General features: G+C 33.5%; 1 protein-coding gene across 1 annotated transcript; it reads left to right on the top strand.

Annotated features, from left to right (window-relative positions):
- Window positions 1-3,792: 3,792 nt before the first annotated feature.
- Window positions 3,793-6,581, top strand: LOC116002463 (polyphenol oxidase E, chloroplastic-like). The gene is made up of 3 exons (XM_031242609.1): window positions 3,793-4,512; window positions 4,660-5,302; window positions 5,771-6,581. Exons 1-3 carry the CDS (start codon window positions 3,857-3,859, stop codon window positions 6,269-6,271), a joined length of 1,800 nt encoding a protein of 599 aa, XP_031098469.1. The 5' UTR covers window positions 3,793-3,856; the 3' UTR covers window positions 6,272-6,581.
- The last annotated feature ends 6,043 nt before the right edge of the window (window positions 6,582-12,624 follow it).

The following is a 12,624-nucleotide window of genomic DNA, read 5'->3' as shown; positions in this document are numbered from 1 at the left end:
GTTGAGAGTGGAGTCCCTTAACATACTTTCTCAACCTATTGGAGCACAAAGAGTCAGTATCAGTATCACATCCGAGGCTCGAACTCATGACCTCCCATATGAGAGGGTAGAGTAGTGTTGAAGGGATATCTATCTAATCCGATCGATTGCGTAAAGCCCGCGGTAGCAACGAAACCGGGGAAAGTGTACAGACTGTTAGTGATCCCGACTTAGTGAGTCCTTTCTTATTTTCTATTCTGTTAGTGATCCCGACCTAGTGAGTCCTTTCTTCCGTGATGAACTATTGGCACCAACAGTCCTACATTTTGTCTCTGTGGACCGAAGAGAAAGGGGGCTCGGCGGGAAGAGAAGTGTACCATGAGAGAAGCAAGGAGGTCAACCTCTTTCAAATATACAATATGGATTCTGGCAATGCAATGTACCATGAGAGAAGCAAGGAGGTCAACCTCTTTCAAATATACAATATGGATTCTGGCAATGCAATGTAGTTGGCCTCTCCCATATGAGAGAGTCACTACTCTGTCATCTACTGAGGCTCGAACTCATGACCTCCCATAGAGAACCACTACTCTGCCATTTGAGCACAAGGTTCTTGGCGAGGTTCAGAATTTAATATGTTTTGGGAGCAAATTTTAAATGATCAAACCTATCCAACTCCCGAAAACGATTTATCCATACAAAATCATTGATTGATAATAGTGACATTCAAGTCATCCCCACTCCCAACAATAATTCTTTTACAGCGCTGCGCATTCAATTCAAGGAATGAATTTTGAAAAATTATTAATTATATCCTATAAAGAATGGAATAGACAAGAGCGAAATAGAATATGAATTCTATTGGTTTGAAAAACGAATAAATTTATAAATTGTATTCAAATGATTGGTTTGTTTAAAGAAGGTAAAAATGTAAAATGCCAATATAATTTTAGCCAGTTTTTTTTTTTTTTGAAATTTTTTTTTTCAATATTATAGCATGGCGCGCCAATTAGTTATACTTAAATTGTAAATTTAGTCCATAAAATATTACTCTATACAAATTTTCTTTTTAATTATGTTGAAAGTGTCGGTTTCAATTCATTACTTATAGATTTTGTTAATATTAAAATTTTATTTTGAATTTTCAAATAATTAAAGGACATATTAATCATTTTGTAAAATTTTCTCAAATTTCCTCCATGAATTTTCATATATACACTGCTCTTATTGCAAAATTCTTGCTAAATACTTGTCTGTCTTTATTGATGAGGAATCTTAGAAACAAAAATGATAAATAGGTGATCACTTAGGATTGAAGATAGACCGAATTTTAAGTTTAATATATTAGTTTGCGGAGTAAAATTTTTGCTTTTGTTGTATATAAATTACATTTTTGATATCTCATTTAGTTCATGCCTTAATGGTTAATATATGCATTTAGTTATTAACATTTTATAATAACTATTTTTTTAAAATTCATTAAGTGAAAAATATTTTTTAAAATGTTTACCTTTGAAATCTAGTACTAAATATTCAATGTCGTTTCCTTTAGAATCTTTGTGTCTAATCCATCTCAGAATTCTACTTCATCAATAACATACAAGCTTATTAGTAAGGAAATAATGATGATGATGATGATGATTTTATGATTAAAATAACAGGAAATTAGAAGAACTTCTCTCTAATTTAATTGTAGTTAGCAAAATAAATTAGACAACCAAGCTACAAAATTAATGTCTATTTTCAATCCTAAATAATCTCATACTTGTTATTTTTACTTCTCAGTTTCTCTTTAATCAAGACAAACAAGTATTTAACAAGGGTTTTACAATAAGAGTAACATATAATGAAGATTCATGGAGGGAATTTGGAAAAATTTTGCAAAATGACCAATATGTACTTTAATAATTTGAAAATTCAAAATAAATTGTTAATATTAACAAAATCTATAAGTAGTGGCTCTCCCATATGTGAGGTCATGAGTTTGAGCCTCAGTGGAGGCGATACTGACTCTTTGTGCTCCAATAGGTTGAGAAAGTATGTTTGAACATATACTACAATTGACTTTTTAAAAATTTACAATTTGTTGTTTCAAAAAAAAAATTTACAATTTGTATACTACAAAAGCACAATGTTAACATATATGTAATCCTCCGCAAATTATATTGTGCACCATGGTCATGACTGATACTGCAGTTATGTTGAACTGATACTGCAGTTGTATTGAAAGGGAACTGCAGTTGCGGGAATAGAGGCCGTTCATCTGTCCAACAGAACTGCAGTATTAGTTCAACACAACTACAGTATCAGTTCAACACAACTGCACCGCGCAACTGTAGTTCCCTTTCAACACAACTGCAGTATCAGCCATGACCCATGATCCACAATGCATTGTGGCAGTTGTTATGCCATGGACCCGGGTCTATGTTCACAATGTTATGTTCATAATTTCATAACTCCATGTTCGCATTTTCATAACTTCATGTTCACAATTTCATAATTCCATGTTCACAATTTCATAATTTCATGTTCACAATTCCATAACTTCATGTTCACAATTTCATAGCTCTATGTTCACAATGAACAATTTCATAACTCTATATTGTGAACATAGAGTTCAAAATTACATATATAAATTGTGAACATAGATTTCTAAAATTGTGAACATAGAGTTACAAAATTATAAACATAGACTCGGGTCCACCTTACAAGGTGGACTCGGGTCCATAGCTTAATTTGCCGCATTGTTGACCATGGTCTATAGTATAACGATTGCTAATTGATTACCTTGTTTTGTATTCACAAATTCCTTTCAAATACTGCAATCATATAATATTAACAGATTAAGATTTGATGACTCTGTATTGTATTCACAAATTCCTTTCTACAATTGTTATATGTTTTAACTTAGAAACATGATTTATACTCTTGAAGCTCACAATTTTAATACTAAAATACACCTATTAAGACCAAAGTCTGCAAAATAGATCCAGGTTCATGATATAACAACTCAATTAATTGACTATAGGCTGAGGTTCATAACAGTTTTGAGTTTTGACTGCGGATCGGAAAACCCAGCCACCTAACTTGCTTGGTACGTGAATGGTCATCCACTTGTGCCCAAGCTTTAAACCTTAATTTTATATGCATGCATGCATGGTACCGTTAATAGTGAGAAAATGTGAAAACAATGGTGTGATAAATGATAATGTAATATAATATATCAAGAATATAATGACCACAAAAACAAATATGTATAATGTATTAATGTCAAAAATTTGTGTGAAACCGTCTTATCATAAGACGGGTCGAATCAATATGAAAATGTAGCGATACTTATACGCACAAATGTAATACTAATTAAGAATAAAATGTTTATTACTTATATAGAAAAAATGTAATACTTTTACATTTTAATTTAAAAGTATTATATTTTTTCTTATAAGTAACAAACACTTCTCAACATTACTTATTAGAAAAAATATAATACTTTTACATCAAAATATAAAAAGTATTTTATTTTTCTAGTAACAAACATTTTATTCATGATTAGGCTTTCAAATATTTTTATTCCTAATTAGTACTCTGTGTTACATTTAAGCATGATTAATCCTAAACCCTAAATCACGAGTCACCCAAATAAACTCCCAGTCAGTTCTCTTGTTAAATCTACTCATAAGGGATATGATCTATCTCCACTCATGACTCATCTTCCAACTTGGGGAGTGAAATGTAAAAATAAGAACGGATTGCATGAATATATGATGATAATTTTGGGTTAAGCAAAATCATGACATGATCAGCTCTATATAAGTTGGGGACATCCAAACTCCAGAAAACACAGAAACTAGATTGAGATTGAGGTAGCTAGCCAGCCATGGCCACTTCAACTCATCCAATAATTTCATGCCCCAACAACATTTCCTTCTCCACCAAGTCTTCTCCCCGCAACTTTTCCAGACCTTCCCAAATCTTTATCAACCCAAGCAGGGCAGCTGCAAGACGTGGTGACGTCAAGATCCGGTGCGCAGCCTCGTCGGAGGGTGCTGACGGGCATCAAAACCCGGACAGCCTCTCTTCGGCGAAACTTGACCGGAGAAATGTCCTTCTGGGCCTCGGGGGTCTCTACGGCGCTTACAACTTGGCCGGCGGCTCCAACCCCTTTGCCCTTGCCGACCCAATCCCGATCCCTGACCTTTCCCACTGCGGCAAAGCTATCATTTCCAACACCAAAGATAATGAAGAAGTGCCATACTCTTGTTGCCCCCCTCCCTTCGATGGCCCTTATGTTGACTATAAGATCCCCACATTTTCACAGCTTAACTGCAGGCCGGCTGCTCACGCCGTGGACGACGAGTACTTGTACAAGTACAAGACCGCCATTCAGAAAATGAAGGATCTTCCCGACGATGATCCCCGAAACTTCTACCAGCAAGCTAAGGTCCACTGCGCTTACTGCAATGAAGCTTATAAACTCAACGAAAAGTCCTATCAGATCCACTACACCTGGCTCTTCTTCCCTTTCCACAGATGGTACTATACTATACGCTCTCTTTGACAGAACTTATTTAGAGCTTATAACTGATTTTAGAGTTTTGTAAAAAAAAATGTTTATGAGCTTATTTGACATAGTTTTTTGCCTAATAAGTAAATAATGTGATTAAATATATTCGTCATCAGGTATTTGTACTTCTACGAAAGGATCTTGCAAAGTCTGATAGACGACCCAACATTCACGTTGCCGTACTGGAACTGGGACAACCCACAGGGCATGATTCTCCCGGAGATCTTCGACGACGACGAGTCGTCGCCGCTGTACGACACGCTCCGCAACCAGAACCACCGCAAGGGATACGTGATGGATCTAGCATACGCCGGCGATGAAAGCTACGCCAGCGACTTCCAAAAGGTGAAAAACAATCTTGCGGTTATGTACCGCCAAATGGTGACCAACGCGCCGTGTCCGTTGCTGTTCTTTGGCAAACCTCTTCGCGCTGATAATGACTGGGCCCATTCCGGCATGGGGACCATCGAGAACATCCCGCACAACTCTATCCACCGATGGGTGGGTGACCCTAGGGAGAAGCATAATGAGGACATGGGTAACTTCTATTCTGCTGCTAGAGATTCGGTGTTTTATTGCCACCATTCCAATGTAGACCGCATGTGGACCCTTTGGAAGACCCTCGGCGGCAACCGTAAGGATATCGCCGACCCCGATTGGCTCCAAACTGAGTTCCTCTTCTATGACGAAACCAAGACTCTCGTCAAGGTTAAGGTTGCAGATTGTGTGGACAACGAGAGGCTTGGGTACACTTTTGAGGTATATTCTATTCTATTCTATTTGTGTCCAATTCAACGCTAATCATGATTGCAGTAGACCTTAGGTGTTAGTATATAACAATCATGATTAACTAGGCCGACTGGTCAAGTTAACTCGGATAATTCTGTCAAATTGGACGAGTTAACTCGACTGAATTCGGTCGAGTCGGCCGCCAACCGAGGCTCTAGGCGGTCAGCCATCTGCTGCCAGGGAGCAATTTGTCTCGGCCTAGAGCGTCTAAAGCCTAGGCGCCGATTTTTGCAACAGCGCAGCTAATATTATAGTTAAATCTATTGACATTTGGTCACGTCTGATCTGTTGAGTCACTGCATTATATCGATTTATATTATCTTAAATGCTCTGAGATATGCAGGGGCTCTTGAATAGGGAATTCAACTTTTGAAAAAAAATAAATAATATTTCATTTATTTCTATCTCTAATTAGTGATTTCCATGCATGCCTGGCAGAAAATGCCCACTCCATGGAAGGACTTCAAGCCCACGAGGAAAAGAAAGGGAAAATTGAAGAGAACTGCCAAGTCAGTATCCGCATCCACTACCGTGTTGCCGGCAACCTTGGACAAGATTAGAACGTTCTACGTGACGAGGTCGCCGACATCGACACCGGCGGGGAAGGAGGAGATGCTGGATCTCACATTTGACTACGACGACACGCAGTTCATACGGTTCGATGTGTTCCTGAACGAGGACGAGGAGGTGAACACGAAGGAGCTGGACAGGATCGAGTACGCCGGCAGTTTCTCCAACTTGCCACATGTGCATAAACCCACTGATGACTCCAATACTACTACAACATCCACGAACACCACTTTTAGCCTGGCCATCTCGGAGGTGCTTCAGGACTTGAGGCTGCAAGGTGACGACAAGATTCTGGTGACTCTGGTGCCCAAAGCTGGGGGTAGTTTCGTCACGGTCACAGAAACCAAGACCGAAATTATCGATTGCTAAGATCGATCTATCCTATGCCCGCGGCATTATGTATGTTCATGTTGTTCGTCTGCCTACGTACCGCACCGTACCCGTGGCGCTACTTGAAATTATAAGCTTAGGTGTTTTATTGTTTGATGTAATAATAAGTGCTCACTTTACAAATCCTATCAGTTCAGAGTATGGGGGATTTGGGACGAGCGAGAGATTTCACTTTTGTGTGCAAGTAATGTGTTAATGCCTGTGTGTGTAGTGGTTTATTGCAATTGGGCTTCTGTAATCAATAATTGTAATGTCTCATTTTCAGTGTAATAAACGTTGCTTTTCTTTAGCTGTTTGGTTAGTGACTGATCATCAATTAAAAATTGGCTGAAATAAACCACCTACACTAGCTAAACTCGTCGTGGTTTTCCTTGCTTCATCTGTGTTGAGCTTAACCCATCCTTCTATGGGCAGGGTCCAACTGACCTACATGGCCCTGCTACCTGCGCTCCAGCTCCTTTTGATCAGGAGATTCCCCACTTCCTTAGCAAGAGTGATGGCCAAATCAATCACCAATCCAGTTGTTGGGGCACCATTAAAGACTTTGTTATTCCTTGCCTTCCACAAACCCCAAAAAGAATATGCGAATTTGATATTCAACATCGTACCATCTGTAAGCCATTCGTCAAAGACCTTGTGGTCAAGTGACAGCTGTGGTCCTTAAGGGGAAAATACAAAATGTTAACCTAATTGTTTGTTAACATGAATGGTTCATATTATTTTAATTTTAGTATTTTTTAATGATTTTCCTTATTATCATCTATAGTTATAATGCAAAATATGTTATATATTTATTTACCAAATATTTTATTAATATCATGGAAAAAATAAAAAAATAGTTGGAAGTCAATCATATTAACTACTTGGGGAGGATTTGTTGATAAAGATGATATTCAAATAATCCACTAAATTGAAGCTGGATGGAAACTACTCCGTAATATTTTTGGATTGCATAACAGTTGTTCACTTTAAAAGTAAACCATATTTCTTTATTAAGATGATTTAAAATGTATTAATTTTTACTACCTTATCTAATTTTATTCCTTAAATAAACTAGGAATTTCTCTAACCGCAATAACTCATTTAACAATAATGGTTGAACCACAAGTATCTCGAGCAGAACACATAAAAGACTTATATGCTTTTATGCTGATAATAATATGTAAATGGTAATTAGATCATTATCTTATTTTCGTATCTACATTTAAAACTCATTATTAAAAATGTCAATGGCAATAGAATATCGTGACACATATGACTCATCGAAAAGATGTTGAGACTACAACAATGTTGCAATCAATCTTGCAAATCTAGAAAATGACGAAATTTCAAAAATTGCCACCACTATAGCATTTATTGATCTTGTATGTAAAATATTCATTGTGAATCCTTTAAATATATAGAACTAATATAAATTTACATGCCATTTCATTTTCTAAACCCAATATGTTTAGATTAAGCGAAAACATTAACTTTGACAACAAAAACACTTAGTATTCGGACTACCTGCAGAGACATGTTACTATCAAGTAAACAAGTTATGAAACTAGAACAAGAGGTACTACTCATAAACATTCTACAAATATAATAAATATTAATATTTTGTTCATTACTTTCAAATGAGAATCTACGACACACATCTTACAACACATGAAACATGTAGGGAAAAAAACTACTACTGCTAAATATCAACAGGCGCTTGAAATTAAAGATAAAGAGTTCATAGTACAACTAAGATCCCAATCATATGCACTACAAGGTAAATCTACAACTTTCAACACCATAATCTCATTGCATGACGTTGTCTTCTATGCTACCACAAGTAACTCAATTGCACATACCACACTATAGCGTTTTTGCAAAGTTGCAAAAACATTTATTTTAGTTATAATTATAATCAATCACTTCCATATTATCTTGCATTCATATATTTTGAATTATTGGTTTAAATAAACAAATTCAACATTCAACTACTTATGCATAAACATCTCCTATATAATATTGCATTCATATACTTTGAAGTACTTATTTAAAAATAATAATTGAACATTGCAATGCGCATAAACAACTAGTTAGTTTAATAAATTGCATTTATTTAGTTGAAAAGACCACGGTACGCACTAGTTTGATACAATTTACATCTATTATCATTATTTTATATTTATTTAGTAATTTTAACAATGTAAAACATAAAACATATGGAGTATATATCTACTTGGTATCTCCATTCTAGCCGCATCACGACTCACGAGTGCATAGGTAATAACTGATGATGGTATAAATTTCATCTTTCATGCAATTGATATCTATAATCGAAAGGTATAAATTTCATCTTTCATGCAATTGATATCTATAATCAAAAGGTATAAATTTTCTTTCATGCAATTGATATCTATAATCAAAAGTAATTTAAAAATAGTTAACTAAAAGTTTATTTTGCTTTTGGTTTACTTGTTGACGATATTAAAGAATTGGCATCCATGTTTGGTAAGGTTGAATTCAGTTTTGTTAAGTGATCTACGAATCGCGCCATCCACAATGTTGTTCGGGAGGCCTTTTCTTGCGAGGAGTGATTTGATACTCCTCTGTCTTTTCTTGTTGACTGTCTGATCTTGCTGATGATTTAATAAATTAAGTTTTTGTTCTCAAAAGGTTACACTTTTAATCCTTAAGTTATAGGTTAAATGTAAATTTAGTCCCTAATTATTGTCAAGGACCTTGTGGTCTAGTAGCATGCACCCGATTGCACCCCCACATGGGAGGGGGTGGGTTCGAGCTTTAGTGGATGTGATATTATGGGCTATGAGTAGATACTACATTGTAATAGAGTCAATAGTACTAAAAAAAAGTCCCTAATTATTGTGAGTTACAAATTAAGTACAATTTTTTCAATAATAATAAAATATACTTGTATCATTATTAGTCATTATATAACTAATAATACTTAAATTTATCAAAATATCTGACACAAGTATCCATTAATACAATTTATTATTCATTAATTATTAAACACCACCAAAATTAGCTATAGGGGAATTGAAGCTTATATGTAAACATATACAAAATTAAAGGAGGTTAAAAGCCTGAAACCCACAAAAAAAAAATGAAAACTTATGTTTGCAGGTAGGGGATTGGGGTGTTATTTCAGTTAACCGAACTGTTTTAACTGAAATTTGTAAATCTTTAACCGTTAACCGAATCGAAATTTGTATTATCGAAATAACCGAATTAAAATTTTTTTGGTTAATCAGTTGGTTAACCGATTAACCGAACTTTTAAAAACTAAATTTAAAATCCTAAAAATAACACCTAAAATAATAAATTTAATTAAAATAAAATACATATCATAATAAATTCATAACAAAATATACAAAAAACAATACCGTAATATAAACATATAAACACAAATTATAAACTCCAAACATCCATAACTTCAAATCTTCAATCCATAATATATATAAATTCGGTTAACCGACCATTTCAAACCGAATTAACCGTTTGTTAACCGAATTTTTAAGATTCTTTTAACCATTAACTGAACCGAATTTTTTCGATTTGGTTACGATTAACCGAAATTTTTTTGATTCGGTCGGTTAACCGAAACTTTTTGTAGTTTGCACACCCTAGACTAGGGAAAAGAAAGAATCATCAATGTTGTGGATTTGAAACAAATTCCTTTCTTTTACAAAATGAAAAACAAATTGTCTAAGGAGCCGTCAAGTCACTATTATTTAACTCTTTCACAATTTTTTTTTTGAATACTACTGACTCTATTACAATGCAGTATCTGTTCATAACTCTTTCACAATTTTATTTATTTTAATTTTTAAAACAACTCTTTCACAATTTTTTATAGAGTCAAGATGCGGTGACCCTAGACAAAAAATTTAATCTTTTGCACCTAAAGGGAACAAATTACCCTATAACTTTTAAATCTCATTACCCATTCATAATCGATCTCATGAACAAGTACAAACAATTAAAAGACATGTCTCGTTTTAATTAAAAATATAAACTTTTAATTAGGCTATGAATTATACCAAATTATTAAAAGATATGTTCTGTTTTAACTAAAATTTTAAATTGATAATTAAATTTGGTTGCATATTTATCATTGGTATATATTTTGCATCACATACACTAATAACTAGCAATCACTAGTCAAGACCTTGTGATCTAGTGGTACCAAGTTGCACTATATAGGTTGTGGGTTTAAGTCCTAGTGAAGACGATATTGACTCTTTATACTTTAATAGATTGAGAAAATAGTTGTGAATAAATACTACATTGTAACAGAGTCGGCAGTACTCAAAATTTTTGTAATTAATAATGATATAATTATACCTCCAGTGAATAAACAATATAAATATTCCCATGCATTAAACATCTATAAATAATTATTATTCGAGATGAGGATGACTCCAATGTCACTATTAACAGTCAATGATTTAATATCTAAACTTAGTACACCGCGCAGGTATAAAACGTTTTGAGAGTATTGGAGTACGTGTACTAAGTGGCTTATCCGCAAGCAAATTAAATTATTTCTTCCCAATAAATAATTCGATTACAAGACAAACAAATAAAAAAGGAAAAAGTGTCAAATAGGCCACTGAACTTGTCGCTTTTGTGCAATTGGGCCATTGAATTTAAAAAGTGTGCAATTCAACCATCAAACAAGCAAAATTTGTGCAATTAGACCATTTTTACAAAAAATTTTAATTCAATTTGAGTTAAAAACATTTCAATGTTGACTCCCAACTAGTATGGTAGAAGAAAATGCCACTCTTAATACATATATGTTAGTAATATAATTGAATTTTACCAGAAATTTTTGTAAAAATGGTCCAATTGCACAAATTTTGCTTGTTAGATGGTTGAATTGCACACTTTTAAGTTCAATGACCCAATTGCACAAAAGCGATAAGTTCAGTGGCCTATTTGACACTTTTTCTAATAAAAAAAAAATTTGAGAGGACAAGTTTTTAAATGTATCTTACGGTTTATTAATAAAAAATGGTAATTATTATATCAAATTTTTATTTGTCAATATTTAAACGTACGCTAGTGCAAATATAATAATTTTTTTTACTTGATAAAAAAGATAGACTTATTTAACTTTTAATCGGTGAAAATTTAAGTCAAAACTTAATGTAATACCATCCAATAGCGAAACCACTATGTTATAGTAAATTAGAGGAAAACATAAAGATACAAATTCATCATGTTAATCGGTCGGTCAACTATACGTAAAAGATTGTACATATCGATTTTGAGGCCAGGTATATATGCTCATCAAGTATTTTATTCGTTCCCTAGCTTCTACAAAAAAAGAAAAAAAAATATGGGGATAGGGGAGGGGGATTAATAAAAATAAAAATAAATAACTGAGAAAAACTCTAAGGGGGCATTTGGTTCACAGAATGTTAACTTACCTTAGAATGTTAGATTGTTGGGAATGTTAGATAACTAGAAATATTAATTAGGTTCTTATGTCTGGTTTAAAATTGAAGTAGGTAAATAAGACAATGGAAATAAGACAAGAATAGGAAGAAATAGCACACGATTTAGATGAAGAATATATTGAGTTTTGCAATTGAATTATTTGTGGGGAAAACAATTTAATTTTCTTGCAGAGTAGTCACCCACTCACCAGCCATTCTAAATTAAAGTACATTTTAAAGTATCAAACCTACCCAACTCCCGAAAGCGAGTTATGCATTCAAAATCATTGATTGATAATAGTGACATTCAAGTCATCCTCACTCCCAATAATAATCCTCCTCTTACAGCGCATTCAAGTGAATGAATTTATTTTCAAAAAATATGATCAAATTATATTTTATATAAAATAGAATATATATATATATATATATATATATATATATATATATATTGTATTACAAACATTATTTGGTTTAAAAAAAGAATAATCTTAGAAATTGTATTCAAATGATTGCTTTGTTTAAAGAATAGAAATAGAATATGCCTTTAAAAGACATAAAACCCTCTATTTAGAATGATATGTGTGTATAATAATAATAATAATAATAATAATAATAATAATTATTATTATTATTATTATTATTATTATTATTATTATTGAGAATGATATGCATAACACTCCTTGATAGAAGCTTTAAGTTTCTAAGTCGTTATGTTTTTTCTCTCTCTCTTTTTTGTGTGTGTGAACACTGAGTCGATTGGGGTGCGAGGACAATGCCATGCGGTGGGTATAGATCAGATGTAATTTTATACATGTATCATGTTTAGGGTTGTATATAAATATGATATTTATAACCTAAAGATGTCTCATTATCACAATTATTAAT

The sequence above is a fragment of the Ipomoea triloba genome, chromosome 13, assembly GCF_003576645.1.
Source record: "Ipomoea triloba cultivar NCNSP0323 chromosome 13, ASM357664v1".
NCBI lineage: Eukaryota > Viridiplantae > Streptophyta > Magnoliopsida > Solanales > Convolvulaceae > Ipomoea > Ipomoea triloba.
This window is presented reverse-complemented; position numbering and strand designations above follow the sequence as displayed.

Excerpts from the sequence above, each read along its gene's own strand:
- LOC116002463 (XM_031242609.1), top strand. The coding sequence starts at position 3,857 with ATGGCCACTTCAACTCATCCAATAATTTCATGCCCCAACAACATTTCC. Across the intron at positions 4,513-4,659 it reads TTCTTCCCTTTCCACAGATG|GTATTTGTACTTCTACGAAA; the intron begins GTACTATACTAT and ends ATTCGTCATCAG. Across the intron at positions 5,303-5,770 it reads GGCTTGGGTACACTTTTGAG|AAAATGCCCACTCCATGGAA; the intron begins GTATATTCTATT and ends CATGCCTGGCAG.